Genomic DNA, 15,930 nt, shown 5'->3' with positions numbered 1-15,930 from the left:
ATGTTGATTGACATGTGCACTGTATGTGATCAAACTGCATATATAATCAACTACTAATATGAAAGTTTAAAAAAAAAAAAAAATCTCCACAACATAATTAAATTAAACGTAAAACATGTTGCAAAAACATATAATGTCTCAATGAACTGTTGATCTGAACGTTTGATTGTTATTTCCTTTTGTTAATTGGCTTAATAAGGGACGAACTGTATATTTCACTGTGTGGGATCAAGGCTTCCAGGAAGCTTAGCTCATTTCACTTGGATCTGTGGAGCCTCATATGGCGCTGCGCTCTTTAAGCCTCTTATGAATCACGACGGCAGCAGATGTAGAATCAGGAGGTCCTGCTGAGAGAAGAAACCCCCGCCGGCTGAGCCTCAAATCCCTGCCGAACCTCAGCGAAATATCGATACTGCCTTTGTTTGTGCAGTTTAACAACCTTTAAAGAAGCAGCAAACCGAGCTGTCAGGAAGATGGAGCGCGCAGTGCGTGTCCATCGACTCTGAACAACAACTAAAACAAATCCATCCTGATAATCGTAAAGCCATGCTTCCGCAGGAGATCGGGAAGCAGAAGCCCCGCTGTGTGTCGGAACCGATTTTTTGCGGGCAAGATGTTCCCCCGGTGCCGATTCGGCGCTTGAAGAACCGGGAGTTCCCTCTGAGCGCGAGGCGGCGCCGCTCCGGTTCCGCACCTGAACGGAAGGTGAACTGCGTCCTGGTTGGAGACGGAGCTGTGGGCAAGACCAGCCTCATCGTCAGCTACACCACCAACGGATACCCCACCGAATATGTGCCCACAGCGTTTGACAACTTTACCGGTAATGTCTGACGTCAATGTGGCTGATTTTCAGCTTTACGCACAGGTTTTACGCACAAGACTTATTTTAAATTGAGGCTCTGAACCTTATTTTTTGATGCTTTTCCAGAGGTCCTACAACTATATTGTATTATTTTGCTTCTGCACTTCTTGCAGCATCATCTGTATTTAAAGGGTCGATCTATAAGTTACTTCTATCACTTGAATTAATTGTATTTTTCGTCCATTTTATTTTATTTTATTGTAAGCACTTTAAATAGTCTTTGTGTCTGAAATGTGCTACACGAGTAAAGTAACCTTAACCTTGACATATGTAACCTTTAAGGCTGTCTGTCTGTATGTGGACCTAATTTAACTTACAATGCTATACTCAATCAATTGTAATTGTGTAAAGACAAAATACTTGCTTTTTGTATCTTCTCAGTGATGGTGGTGGTTGATGGAAAACCAGTGAGACTGCAGCTCTGGGACACAGCTGGACACGTGAGTTACTGTTAAATAATACCACAGACCTTTAATACAACACTTAGCAAATGGTTCAAATTTAGTTCCCTATTTTTTCATAGAAATATTTATCTTTTTATGTCTTTCTCGTGCTGCTCTGCCACAAAGAAGTGGGGGCTGGTTGATGGATCAATCAAAGTAAGTTATCAGGGATCAATGAGTGTTCGTCAGTAGTTATTGGAGTGTTTGTGTTGGCTTTTAGTCCTGGACTGAAATCCTTTTAGACCCCTTTAGTTTTTAGTTGCCCCCCAATATCTCCACATGTCACATCGCCCCCTGCAGGAAGTCACCATGTTTGTATTTGAGGAGTATTGCCCCCTCTGTCCTCCTGTGCTCCATCGCCCTCTTTTGGCTGAGTGTCCATTATTCATCATCAACTCTTCCTTTTAAAAGCTCTAGCTGACACTTTTATCAAAACCAACATGCATGCACTCAACTGCAGAGGTTTGCATATCAGCGCTTCACTGTAGTGACATTATTTAACCTTTCGAAAGATGCAACTAAACAGACATTATTGAAGAAATGTTAACCAATGCCTGCTTGAGTCCTGCTCCAGAAGTTTCATTTACATTATGGAGGTCAGAATCTATGAAGAGATACATTTTGGCCTTCAATGTGTTTTTTTTTTGCCTGACAATAGGAAAGAAATTCTAACCCGTCCTCTTTGTCTCCCTCGTTTACTCCACTACTTTTTACTTTGACTTCTTACATGTTGAACACAAATACCTGTACTTTCTACTTCTTACATGTTGAACACAAATACCTGTACTTTCTACTTCTTACATGTTGAACACAAATACCTGTACTTTCTACTTCTTACATGTTGAACACAAATACCTGTACTTTCTACTTCTTACATGTTGAACACAAATACCTGTACTTTCTACTTCTTACATTTTGAACCCAAATACCTGTACTTTCTACTTCTCTCATTTCCCAAACAGGCTGGTTCCTTTAGTTTGAATGTGTGTTTGGTGGCGTGATCATTATTATTTAGAGTCATTGCGTGCCTATTGATTTGAACACGATCCGTGTATCCATCATTTCCTGGTCTTCTCTAAAGAAGAGGGACCAATGAAAACGTTGTCATGTTGCCGTTGGTCACCATGGAAACATTCATTAGCTAACAGTGACATTATTGTTCTATTAATATAAAGGGAGGTCAGGTACTCTTTAAAACAGCTGCTAGTTATGGGTACTTTTTACTGAAGTACATTTCAAAGCCTCTTTACTTTGACTTGAGTAAAGAAGTTTAGTCAGTACTTCTACTTTTACCAGAGTATTTTTAAACACGAGAATCTGTACTTCTACTTGAGGAAAGTACTTTTGCCATCTCTGCTAACCACTCCTCTCTGTTTCTGGTTTCCCTTCGTAAAGGAAGAGCTGGATCTCCTTCGTCCTCTCTGCTACAAAAACGCGGATGTCTTCCTCCTCGTCTACAGCGTGGTGCGGCCCTCCTCCCTCCGCAGCCTGGTGGACCGCTGGCTCCCTGAGATCCGGCACCAGTGTCCGGACACTCCTCTGGTCCTCGTCGGCACCCAGCTGGACCTGAGGGAGGACGTGCAGGTTCTGATCCAGCTGGCCCAGAACCAGCAGCGTCCCGTGGGCACGGAGGAGGGCCGGCAGCTGGCAGAGGAGCTGGGTATGGTGGGATTCATGGAGGTCTCTGCGCTGACCCAGAAGAACCTGAAGGACCCGTTTGATTCGGCCATCTTGGCCAGCATCCAGCCGACGGAGATGGAGAGTTGCAGCGAGGAGAGGAAGATGAAGAAGAAGATCCCCATGAGGACGAAGACGCCGGATAAGATGAAGAGCGTCTGGGAGACCTGGTGGAGGAAGATCAACTGTGTGATGGTGGAGCAGAGCTGTGAGGTCAAGTGAACGTTATTCAAAATACACATTTCAGGTGTTTTATTTGAATACTTTTGTCTATTTGCATCTGGATATTTCTCCAAAACTAAACAAATGACGGCATAATTTGCACATTTAAAAAAACATTTCCATGATGGTATCTAGTCGTGAAAGTTTCTATCCTGTCCACCTGTAGTGTCTTGTGCAAAATGTTTAGACTACATATTTTTAAAGGCAATTTTCTAAAAATAATCTTTATTTATCATTTATTTTGACAGAAATCTCCAACTTTTAAGTTTCATTCTTATCTTTATTCTACAATTTCTTCACAGAGAGTTTGTATTTCATTGATATCAAGATTTTGAGAACATGTTACACATAAAAACAGGACGACAATTATTCATAGATGTCTGTTTTTCCACTTTATGTAATCTGATATACTGCACATATTTTATTTGGATTTTTCAGTGTAATTTCTCATAATCTTATTTAATGTACTTTTTTGTTTATTTATATCACGTGAACTTTTTGCTCATTAATTAAATTGTTTTTCAAAAATGTTTTATAACAGTAATATAATTGCTGTGTTCGTACAACTGAATTTCTGTTACTGTGTTTATGTATGCACTTAATTTATTGGCAATAAACGTGATTGTTGTTCCGTTATTTTCATTTCCCTCAGTTGTCATTACACATGATCAGATGTCCTCTCCTGCTGATGTTCAGGTGTATATCAGTATGTAGTGTCTCTACTTTAAAGAGTCCTCTCCTGCTGATGTTCAGGTGTATATCAGTATGTAGTGTCTCTACTTTAAAGAGTCCTCTCCTGCTGATGTTCAGGTGTATATCAGTATGTAGTGTCTCTACTTTAAAGAGTCCTCTCCTGCTGATGTTCAGATGTATATCACTATGTAGTGTCTCTACTTTAAAGAGTCCTATCCTGCTGATGTTCAGGTGTATATCAGTATGTAGTGTCTCCACTTTAAAGAGTCCTCTCCTGCTGATGTTCAGGTGTATATCAGTATGTAGTGTCTCTACGTTAAAGAGTCCTCTCCTGCTGATGTTCAGGTGTATATCAGTATGTAGTGTCTCTACTTTAAAGAGTCCTCTCCTGCTGATGTTCAGCTGTATATCAGTATGTAGTGTCTCTACTTTAAAGAGTCCTCTCCTGATGATGTTCAGGTGTATATCAGTATGTAGTTTATCTACTTTAAAGAGTCCTCTCCTGCTGATGTTCAGGTGTATATCAGTATGTAGTGTCTCTACTTTAAAGAGTCCTCTCCTGATGATGTTCAGGTGTATATCAGTATGTAGTGTCTCTACTTTAAAGAGTCCTCTCCTGCTGATGTTCAGGTGTATATCAGTATGTAGTGTCTCTACTTTAAAGAGTCCTCTCCTGCTGATGTTCAGGTGTATATCAGTATGTAGTTTCTCTACTTTAAAGAGTCCTCTCCTGCTGATGTTCAGGTGTATATCAGTATGTAGTGTCTCTACTTTAAAGAGTCCTCTCCTGATGATGTTCAGGTGTATATCAGTATGTAGTTTCTCTACTTTAAAGAGTCCTCTCCTGCTGATGTTCAGGTGTATATCAGTATGTAGTGTCTCTACTTTAAAGAGACCTCTCCTGCTGATGTTCAGGTGTATCTCAGTATGTAGTGTCTCTACATGTCTCCAGGCTTTAATGTTCAAAAAGCTCTTTATTGTTCTCATACTGCCTGTGCTGCAGCACCTCTTTTCACCCTCTGTCTGAAACCAGAGCCCAGTCTGCTCTGATTGGTTAGTTGGCCGGCTGTGTTGAGATTGGTCCACCGCTGAGAGATGTTCCGCCCCTTAGCCTATCACGTACAATGTGTTGGAGCGCTAGCCAATAGGAGCCAAGTGTTACACAGTGATGTCACTATGTTCCGGAAGTAAACAAAGGAGTCCAATGGAGGCGTTTTAGAGTTTGTGTGAGAGAAACCCCCTCTTGAGGAAAAAATGCACTAAAACCTATACAACAGACTACAGGAAAGAGAAACCCCTCAAAAGCACAGGGCCTCTTTAAGGTTTAAAGCAACATGTATTCTCTATCATTGAATTTCAAACATTCGCGATATATTATATTTCATTGGGGGTGAATTAAGGAACAATCTATTTGTAAGAGCAGCATTCACCTGTTTCTTCAGAGCACTTGTATCCTTGCCAAGGACATGTTGGAGTGTTAATAAGGATTAAGAGCTGCTGATTGGCTCCCTGATCCTCCTGATCCACTGACCCAGCACGGAAACACTTTTATAGACCTGCATGCATAAAAAAGCATCCTCACCTCAGGTTCAGATTGGGAGTGAAAAGGAGAAGGAAACGGGTCCAGAGGGAGATGTTTCTGTAATCTCTGGTGACTGCTCTAATGGGAGCAGACAGGAGCAGCTGGAGAGGATTACACAGCAGATGGAGGCGGACACTTCACACCTTCAGAAGCCACAAGATGAGGTAAGATAAGATAGGACTTTATTTAACCCAAAGGAAATAGTTTGGCTCTTTTCTGCTGTAACAAAAGTACATTTCCCCTCTCTGCGACGAATAAAGGTATTCTGATTCTGATTGAACTGAACATTATGATTAGATCTTATTGAACACGTGAGAAACATGTGCTAAGCGTGTGGAGTATTTTGATTTAATTAAGAAACAGTCGTCATGTGCTCACCCTGCCCGAAGTATTTAGGTTAGATTTAGCAGGTGACCTCTATTAATCTGACTTATTTCCCTCACACACACACACACACACACACACACACACACACACACACACACACACACACACACACACACACACACACACACACACACACACACACACACACACACACACACACACACACACACACACACACACACACACACACACACACACACACACACACACACACACACACACACACACACACACACACACACAGAAGAAGTGCCGTCAGAACTTCTGATTAGTTTCTGTTTGAACTCTAGAAGAGGTAGGTTTAATCCCGGGTTAGAACATTAAAAAAAACGATTTTATTAAAGTTTCTATTCTGATTTAGTCACTTTAAACTGGCCCACTATTTAACACACACACACACACACACACACACACACACACACACACACACACACACACACACACACACACACACACACACACACACACACACACACACACACACACACACACACACACACACACACACACACACACACACACACACACACACACACACACACACACACACACACACACACACACACACACACACACACACACACACACAGGAATCCAGAGCCTCAACTCGACTGTTGTTGTAATACCTACCGCTCACCAGCAGATGTCAATAATATTCACATTTTAGACCTCATGGGTTCAAGGAGTTAATTCAGAGTCTCACGCTGGTTAGTCTGTTTTAGTGAAATTGGTATGGGTAAAATCCAGAAGATGTGACACTTATCAGTGCAACAGTTTGATGGTTTAGAAAAACAAGAATATGACACACTTACAGAATAGTTTTTATATCCCACAAATAAGTTTCAAAATGGAATGGAATAATGATAACACAAAATCTAAGTGCTTTATGATAGAAAACATTGCATTTTCTAAATAATAACCACTCTGCATGCTTGAGAGGGCAATACAAATGGGTTAAACATCCTATAAGACTGAACAACTGTAAACGTGTGTGTGTGTGTGTGTGTGTGTGTGTGCGTGCGTGCGTGCGTGCGTGCGTGTGTGTGTGTGTGTGTAAAGATGCATGTGTTGTGCAAATATAGTCTTTGTTTCTTTTTTCCCCAATTTTATTTTTATCGAGACATTTTCACTATAAAATACACATTGAAGGAATGCTGCAAATATGATAAGTAGTTAGGATGCTAAATGTAAGCTGATGCACATTTCTGTTTGCACCCCCACTTCTAAAGTGTGTGTATATACTGTTCATTAAAATAAACATTTTACTCCATCTCCTGCTACATGTTGTTTCTGACTGCTTTCACTCCTACTGTTACTTAACACCACGAGAACTTGAGGGTAAATGTTTCCTCTTCAATGTTTCACTTCTCTCTGTTTCATCCAGGTGAGTCTCCCTCTGCTTTGATGCATCTAAAATAAATCACATAAAGTTCTGGTGAGTTATTTCTCAGGAAGTTGTTTTGGGTTTGTTTTCATAAATACAGCTGAGTGAGAGCTTGCTGACCTTCAGACCAGGTCCTCCTGCTCCTCTGGTCCTTCTGTCTGTTCTGGAGAGACCATGTTCAGGTCTGAGATGTCCTCATACACAGAAAAAGGGTCCAACTGATGGAGAGACAACGAGAGGAGAGTCAGAGGCCATCATTGGAGAGAAATACAATTATATTTGATATTAAACTAAAATTAGGAAACCAAGTACTGAATATGTGATTTGTGACCTCGTTTATTAACAACAGGTAATAACCAGTTTCTAGAGTTCGATCTGTCACTGTCTCACCTCCACAGTCTCTATGGGTTCATTCGCTTCAGTGGTGGAGCTCACAGCCTTCTTCTTCCTGAATTTAATCCAGAAAATAAACAGATTTATGAATAAAAGGATCATAAAAATCCATCTTTGAGAGTCAGTACAGAGGGGAACATATCAATGATGGGTATGATTATGTATTTGCAGAGTTACCTCATCCAGAGACAGACAAGGAGCAGAGGACTCAGCACCAGAACCACCAGAACCAACCTGGTGATGTTCATGATCATTGGGGATTTATCTAGAAATGGAGGCAAACAGTTGTGAGATACTTCTCTTTAACATACTTTAACTGGAACCTTGAACAAAAACAAGCCTGTTTGCTTTCCTGGTTCAATACTTGTTAGAAGGAGCTGCCCATCGACACCAGAACATTAGAAAGGTGACACAACTTGCGTCGTAGACTGAAAAACAAATCTGTTTCGACTGCACGATGGCATTAATATAAAAACAAATGTATATTTGAAAAACGTCCTATTTCTGTATATTCTTAAAATAGTTTGGCTTCTTTGAACCGAGGTTGGACTGTGAGGAGTTTGAAAAAGCAGCATTTTATACTAAAATGTTGACTTTAATTAAATGTATTATGTCAACATATTTCACATAACTATCAGGATAATTGAATGCAATAATGTTACATTGAAATTCAAAAGAATAGGTTCAACTAAATATATTTGGTTCCAACTAACCTAATAAAGTTATTAGACCTTTGTTGACATAATACATTTAATTAAATTCAACGGTTTGGTTTTTTCCGTGTGCATACAACTCCTAAAATCTCCTGAGGCTGCTCAGTGAATTTTATCCGAGTAATAGCCGAGAATAGATGAGGGAAGTTTGTAGTTATGATCAGTAAAATATCCCCCTGTAGATTGAACCTTAGAATGAACTGTTTCACTCACATTTCACATCAATAAAGACATTTTCAGATGTGCTCCTCCCCAGCTCGTTCTCAGCTGTACAGAAATACTCTCCAGAGTCAGAGGAATTGATGGAGCTGAAGACAAGCTGTGGTTCTTCATTCAGAATAGAAGAGTATGAAGTTTCATCCTTGTACCAGGTGTAGGTAGCTGCTGGGTTAGCATCACTGCTACAGGTCAGAGTCACTGAACTGCCCTCCTCTATCTCAGCAGAGGGACTCACTGACACAGAGGGAGGCTTTGGAGCATCTGGAGGGAATGTGGAAACAAAACTTAGTCATAAAATAATAGAGCTGAAAAAGTAGTAATGAACAGTACAACCTTCCCTTGCCATACATGGACAGATTCAACCTTTAAATAAGTTGTTTGACTCACATTTCACATCAATAAAGACATTTTCAGATGTCCTCCTCCCCAGCTCGTTCTCAGCTGTACAGAAATACTGTCCAGAGTCAGAGGCCTGCATGGAGCTGAAGACAAACTGATGTTCTTCATTCAGAATAGAAGAGTATGAAGTTTCATCCTTGTACCAGGTGTAGCTAGCTGCTGGGTTAGCATCACTGCTACAGGTCAGAGTCACTGAACTGCCCTCCTCTATCTCAGCAGAGGGACTCACTGACACAGAGGGAGGCTTTGGAGCATCTGGAGGAGAAGAGGTGTAGAAATACAACTGTTACTGTATAAGGTAAAATCAAACTAGCTTGTCTTTAGTGCCCCCTACTAGAAGAGTCAGCAAACCTTAACGATAATGACAAAGTGCAAAAGCAGAAGATGTTTAAAGAGGCCCTGTTATGCTTTTAGGGTTTTCTCTTTCCCGCAGTGTGTCATGTAGATGTTTGTGCATTTAAATGGTCTGCAAAGGCTAGAATCCCTGTGCTCCTCCAGAGGGAGTTTCTCTCAGAGAGCGCTAGCGCTCAAACACATCTCTAAGCGGTTGACCAATCACAACAGAGCCGGCCAGCTAACCAATCAGAACAGACTGGGCTCTGGTTTCAGACAGAGGGTGAAAAGAGGTGCTGCAGCACAGGCGGTATGAGAACAATAAAGAGCTTTTTGAACATTAAAGCATGGAGACATGTCAAAGTAAAGACAGGAAATACAAATATGTACCTGAGAATGAGCATAAAATGTCTCTTTAAAACAGTGCAGTGAACTCACACACTGAAGGAGAACGGTGATTCTCATGTCCGTTTAAAGCACAGGAATAGATGTCTGCTGAACCAAAGTTGACTAAACGAGAGTAAGATATTCCTGTCCGAAGTTCCTCTCCATTCTTGTACCAGATGTAGGAATTATTATCAGGTACATGACAGCTGGTCTGACACTTCAGCTCTGCCTGGTCTGAATACGCTCTGCTCACCTTCAACTGGAGATCTGGATCTGTGAAGAAGAAACAGGAACATAACTCTCAACATACGTTCAAAAATCACTAAACATTTGGAAATATAAAACATGAGTGTTACCTGTGACAGACAAAGTGACTCCAGGTGAACCAGTATATGATCCACCTTCTTGGATGATTATCCTGAACTTGTACTCAGCTGAGTCGCTCTCTCTCAGGTTTCTGATTCTCAGAGTGCAGATGTTGTTTTGACAGAGATCCTCTACACGACCTCTATACTCTGAGTCTGTTTTCAGATCTACACGTTCTCGACCTTTCTTTTTAGTAAACCAGAACGTTTTCTCAACTGTGGTAAACAACACTTTGGATGGGTATGTGAAGCTGCATCTTATCTCCACTGTTGATCCTTTCACTGCACAGATCTCAGTAGAAGAGAAAGTCACTCCCCAGTCATCCTGACCCTGAACCACTGAAACACAGAGCACATCAGAAACTAGAATCAGACTCATATCAACATCAGGAGACACATTTTCATCGGTGAAGCTGCTTAGTCCACATTTCTCACAACTACATATTCTCCCACGCCATCAAAGTAAAATAATGTTATAGCAACAACATTTTGGATAAAAACCATGACTGCCTTACTGCAGATTTACATTATATTACATTACATTGCATTTAGCTGACGCTTTTTTCCAAAGCCACTTACAATAAGTGCATTCGACCAACAAGATACAAACTTGAAGAAAACAGAATCATATAAGTACATCAGGTTTCATAGAGCCAAAACATTTCAAGTGCTACTCAACTGGTTTTAGATAAGCCAGTCCTTTGTTAGTATATAAGTGCTTTGTTAGCAATTCTATCGCTCCAAGTGGAGTCGAAAGAGATGAGTTTTCAGTCTGCTCCGGAAGATGTGTAAGCTATCTGCTGTCCTGATTTCAATGGGGAGCTCATTCCACCATTTTGGAGCCAGGATAGCAAACCCAAGTGTTTTTGCTGATGGGAACTTGGGTCCCCCTCGCAGTGCAGGTGCAGCGAGCTGTTTGGCTGATGCAGAGCGGAGTGCACGTGCTGGGGTGTACGGTTTAACCATGTCCTGGATGTAGGAAGGGCCAGATCCATTCACAGCATGGTACGCAAGTACCAGTGTCTTGAAGTTGATTCTAGCAGTTACCGGAAGCCAGTGAAGGGAGCGGAGGAGCGGCGTGGTGTGGAAACATTTAGGAAGGTTGAAGACCAGACGAGCCGCTGCATTCTGGATGAGCTGCAGAGGTCGGATGGCACATGCAGGTAGACCAGCCAGGAGGGAGTTGCAGTAGTCTAGGCGTGAGAGGACGAGAGCCTGGACCAGAAGCTGCGCTGTTTTCTGGGTCAGCTGGGGACGTATCCTCCTGATGTTGTAAAGCGTGTATCTGCAGCAGCGGGTTGTAGCAGCGGTGTTTGCAGTGAAGGACAGTTTGTTATCTAGGGTCACACCCAGATTCCTTGCAGTCTGAGTCGGGGAAACAACAGAGGTGCCGATGTTGATTGTCAGGTCGAGAGTGGGACAATCTTTTCCCGGAAGGAAAAGCAGTTCAGTCTTGTCAAGGTTGAGCTTGAGGTGATGAGCAGACATCCACCGAGAGATGTCAGCTAGACAAGCAGAGATGCATGCGACGACCTGGGTCTCTGAGCGGGGAAAGGACAAAATTAATTGGGTGTCGTCAGCGTAGCAATGGTATGAAAAACCATGTGGGCTAATGACCGATCCGAGCGAGTTTGTGTACAGGGAGAAGAGGAGGGGACCAAGAACAGAGCCCTGAAGGAGTGCGAAGGAGGATCTGATGGTTCACCGTGTGGAATGCAGCAGACAGGTCCAAAAGGATGATGACAGAGGAGAGGGAGGCTGCTTTAGCAGTGTGCAGTTCCTCAGAGACAGCGAGGAGGGCAGTTTCTGCTGAGTGACCTGCCTTGAAACCAGACTGGTGCGGATCCAGAAGGTTGTTCTGATGGAGATAAAAGGAGAGTTGTTTAAAGACAGCGCGTTCAAGTGTTTTAGACAGGAACGGGAGGAGAGAGACAGGCCTGTAGTTTATAACATCAGACGGGTTGACAGTGGGTTTCTTTAGGAGAGGGTTTACTCTTGCCTCCTTGAGACTGTTTGGAAAGTGATCAGAAGTTAGAGAAGTATTGATGAGATGGGTGAGAAACAGTAGAATATCAGGGGCGATAGTTTGAAGGAGGTTTGATGGTATAGGGCAGTGGCGTCGCCTGGCCTGGACATTGCACATGTTTTTTCTGTAGCCCCGGACAATTCTCCCTCAATAATATAATACATTGACCGTGCTTTACGTGAACTTCATCATGACACAAGAGAGGACAGCAGGACAGTAATTTCCCGTGTTCAGTGAATGCAACAGAGGCATGACACCAGACCAATCAGAGAGTTGCATGGAAAAGAACGTGTGCTTGTGTCTGTCACGATCTGTCTGTGTTGCATTTTTTCTTGTCTAGATCTGTCTTTTGTTTTCTGTCTGCGTTGTGTTTTGTGTTGTTTAGATCTTTCCTTGGTTTCCTGTCTGTGTGTGTGTTCCCTCCTGTTCCCTCCTACCTGTTTACTTGATTGTGTTCACCTGGTGCCCCTGTGTTTTCTCCTCCCTCCTCACCTGTCTCTTGTTTCGTTCATTAGTCTTGTGTGTATTCAAGTTCTGTTTTTGCTGTCTGTCATTGTTGGATTCTTGTTTATCTGTGACTGTGTTCACAGGGTAGTGTTCTGTTTGTCCGCGTTAAACCTGGAAATAAAGGTATTTTCTCTGTTCAATCTGCATTTGGGTCCTGCCTGTTTCACTCACCCGAACAGAAGAAACCAACCAAGGATGGGCCCAGCAGATCCTTTTGAGTTGGAATTACTCAGTTTTTCCTTTTCTTTGGCTGGCTGCTCTGATAGGTGGAGGGGAGCGTCCGGTGTTCAGCAGGGAGAGGCTGCTCTGGCTGAGGCGCACCAGATGGTTATGGAGAAACCATGCTTGGTGAAATTCTTACCTGGCTGGATTTTGGACTTCGTCTGTGTGATGTGTGTGATTCCCGGCCTGTTAGCCCCAGGCGTGCAGTCCCCCTGCTTCCCGGTTCCCAGCCTGACACCATACGTCTCGGCGTGTTCCGTCTGGAGTCAACCTCCGCTTCTTCCCCAGTTCCTGCTCCTGTCCAGGAGCCGACCTCTGGAACTCGTCTGGCTTTTGGAGGTCCACGGACATTGTGGAGCTCCTGTCTTGTCAACTCTCCGGCCGTAACTCCAAATAAACCGTCAGTGTTTGACATCAAAGCTCCAGCTCTCCTCGTGTCTCTCTGAGTCTTGACTCTCCATTGCTACAGAAGTTTCCCTTACGACAACTTTATAAGCTATCAAGCTATCAAATACGTTTTGCGGCTCCAGACAAAAAAAACGTGTGGAAAAGGGGGCAAAATGGCTCTTTTGGTCAAAAAGTCTGCAGACCCCTGGGTCAGGAGGTCGTCACAGTGTTTGGATTTCCACCATTTCCACTCAGCTGCCCGAAGGATGGTTCTGTTAGCACGCAGTGCGTCATTTAGCCAGGGAGCCGGAGGGGACTGACGAGCCGGCCGAGATGTGAGAGGGCAGAGAGAGTCCAGAGGAAGGGAGGGCTGAGAGCACCGATGAGGCAAAGGTAGAGGGGGAGAGGGAACGAAGGTTACGGCGGACAGGTGCCGGATGAGAAGAGATTAGTTTGTTATGTTTGGTTAAGGGGTAGAGAGAATGAAATGAAGAAGGGATCGGATGTGTGGAGCGGGTTTACAGAGAGGTTAGAAGTAGCAGTTCCTTGAGAATATGAGATCAAGGACATTGCCAGCGTTATGAGTTGGTGGGGATGGAGACAGTGAGAAAGCAAAGGTGGTTAAAAGAGATGTTAGTTCGTCTATCTTCCCTGTCTGGAGGTTGAAGTCTCAGAGAAGTACAGCGGGAGGGCCAGTTTCAGGGATGTGTGAGAGGAGATTATCTAACTCCTCCAAGAAGTCCGCCAAGGCGCCTGGTGGACGGTAGAGAACAACAATGGTTAATTGTATAGGATGGGTTACTGTGACGGCATGGAATTCAAAGGTGGAAGGAGTGAAGTTAGGTAGCTTGAAGAGGGAAAAGCTCCAGTTGGGAGAGAGCAGGAGACCAGTGCCACCTCCTCTGCCAGAGGGTCTGGGTGTGTGGGTGAAGGAATATGCTGTGGAGAGAGCTGCTGGGGTGGATGTGTTGGATGGAGTAATCCAGGTCTCAGTGAGAGCAAGGAAATCCAGAGACTGCAGGGAAGCGTAGCCAGAGAGGAAGTCAGCCTTCAGAACAGCTGACTGGCAGTTCCACAGGCCACCTGTAACTAGATGTTGGATCTCAGTGGAGCATGTGGGATAGAGGAGAGCAGGCCGGTTATATCGATTAGGAGATACACGGGGCCAGTGATAATTGCGAGAAGGCACATGAACAGGTCTTATTTCTACCTTTTTGCCTTCATTGGATGAAACCCCTTTTTGTACATGGCTTTCTCTAACAGGTGAGCTACATGAGTGCCCCCTGTTGTTTTATTTGACTAAACTGAGCCTAGGGTTGAGGTTGAATTGTCATCAAAAATCAAGTCCTATTGGTAAGGTTGAGCAGCGCAGGGCAGACCCAAGTGCAGACAGACAAATGTTTTGACTGAAAACAACCTTTATTCAAGGGAATTGGTTAAATGCAAAACCGACAAGTACTCTCATTCCCTTTAATCACAAAAACAACCCACCAATCCCAGAACTTAAATACATACATGACCAATCTAGAGATAAGACACAGCTGGGGGCAATACTAGTGCACCGATTATTTTCATTCACTGCCTTCAAATAGAAAGAGATGTACAGTACCTTGTGTAGAGAGAAGGAAGACTACAAATCCTCTCGCTGGTAAACTCATAGCTGCTCCTCACGTCTCTGATGATAAATCAGTTGGATCACATAATGGAGAAATAGGACGGTTCCTCTGTTGCTATGTCAATATGCTAAAAAACTGTGTTTCCTTCCTCTTTACAGTTTGAAAATAGGGATGCCTAAAATAAGGCTTTAGGTTCGAATGAAGAACTTATTCCTGCTATGGTTTTGCAAACGATGCATTTTTCTTTTGGATGAAAATGGGTGACTCACAATTCAACATTGCAATCCCTGAAACCCCACAGATCCTAAAAACAGGAACGAACACATTGCATGGTGGTTTTGTTGTGAACATCATCATTAATGTTAGATCTGCTCTTCACCTGTAGTATTATGGTATGAGGTGCAGGCTGTGCACAGATCTCAGTAGAAGTGTGACTAACCAACCGGTCTTTCTGATGCTTTACCAGAAACTCTTATTAAAGCTTGTTTGTTCAAAGATGTACCCCTGCCCTCTACAGTTCATATTTTTGAACGCGCTGTGATGGAAATGTCCAGATATGTGTGAGAAATCCTGTGTTTTAATCATTTGCAAATAACAAACTGCTGGTGTCTTATAAATGATGCCTGGTGATGACTGAACTGGATCTGCTGACGTTTGATTTTTAGTATTAATATCAATATAATTCATACAGAGAATATTCAGCCAAGCTTAACATCGACATTTTTCACTTTTAAAATGTGTATTTATTAACTCTCAATTGATAAAAATAGCACAGTAGACAGTTACGTTACAGACGGATAACTTAACATATTGGTCTCTGGAAAACAGCAAGATTACTTTTCCAAAAGCAAAAAAAAAAGGATTGATATTAAATTCAGGTACATTTGTATAGTTGTTTACGCTTTAGACTCTATAACAATTAAAAAAAAGAGAAGGAAACCAATAGCAGTCCCATTTTCAAGATGCAGTGTCTGATTACAGTAAACATTGAACCACAATCTATGATGAGGTTTAAAGAAGAACTTAAACATTTTTAAAAGAGGAAGAAGCAAGTTACAGATATGTATAAACGATACATGTTACAGATAAAAGATGCTTGGGCGTACAGCTGTG

General features: G+C 42.6%; 2 protein-coding genes across 2 annotated transcripts; one reads left to right on the top strand and one right to left on the bottom strand.

The window, feature by feature from the left end:
• Positions 1 to 546: 546 nt before the first annotated feature.
• LOC307017929 (cdc42 homolog) lies at positions 547 to 3,204 on the top strand (the record flags this gene model as incomplete). Its single annotated transcript, XM_079647883.1, has 3 exons — positions 547 to 820; positions 1,244 to 1,302; positions 2,701 to 3,204. The coding sequence occupies 3 exons, from the start codon at positions 547 to 549 to the stop codon at positions 3,202 to 3,204; spliced, it is 837 nt and encodes a 278-aa protein (XP_079504009.1).
• Positions 3,205 to 6,986: 3,782 nt separating this feature from the next.
• LOC307045338 (myelin-associated glycoprotein-like) lies at positions 6,987 to 14,859 on the bottom strand (the record flags this gene model as incomplete). Its single annotated transcript, XM_079690955.1, has 9 exons — positions 6,987 to 7,276; positions 7,371 to 7,468; positions 7,641 to 7,698; positions 7,821 to 7,908; positions 8,570 to 8,836; positions 8,963 to 9,229; positions 9,746 to 9,967; positions 10,051 to 10,398; positions 14,811 to 14,859. 8 exons carry the CDS (start codon positions 14,857 to 14,859, stop codon positions 7,373 to 7,375), a joined length of 1,395 nt encoding a protein of 464 aa, XP_079547081.1. The 3' UTR covers positions 6,987 to 7,276; positions 7,371 to 7,372.
• Between the last annotated feature and the right edge of the window lie 1,071 nt (positions 14,860 to 15,930).

Source organism: Notothenia rossii (genome assembly GCF_949606895.1).
Source record: "Notothenia rossii genome assembly, chromosome: 1".
Classification (NCBI taxonomy): domain Eukaryota; kingdom Metazoa; phylum Chordata; class Actinopteri; order Perciformes; family Nototheniidae; genus Notothenia; species Notothenia rossii.
Note: the sequence above shows the minus strand (reverse complement) of the source record. Positions and strands in the feature narration are given on the sequence as shown.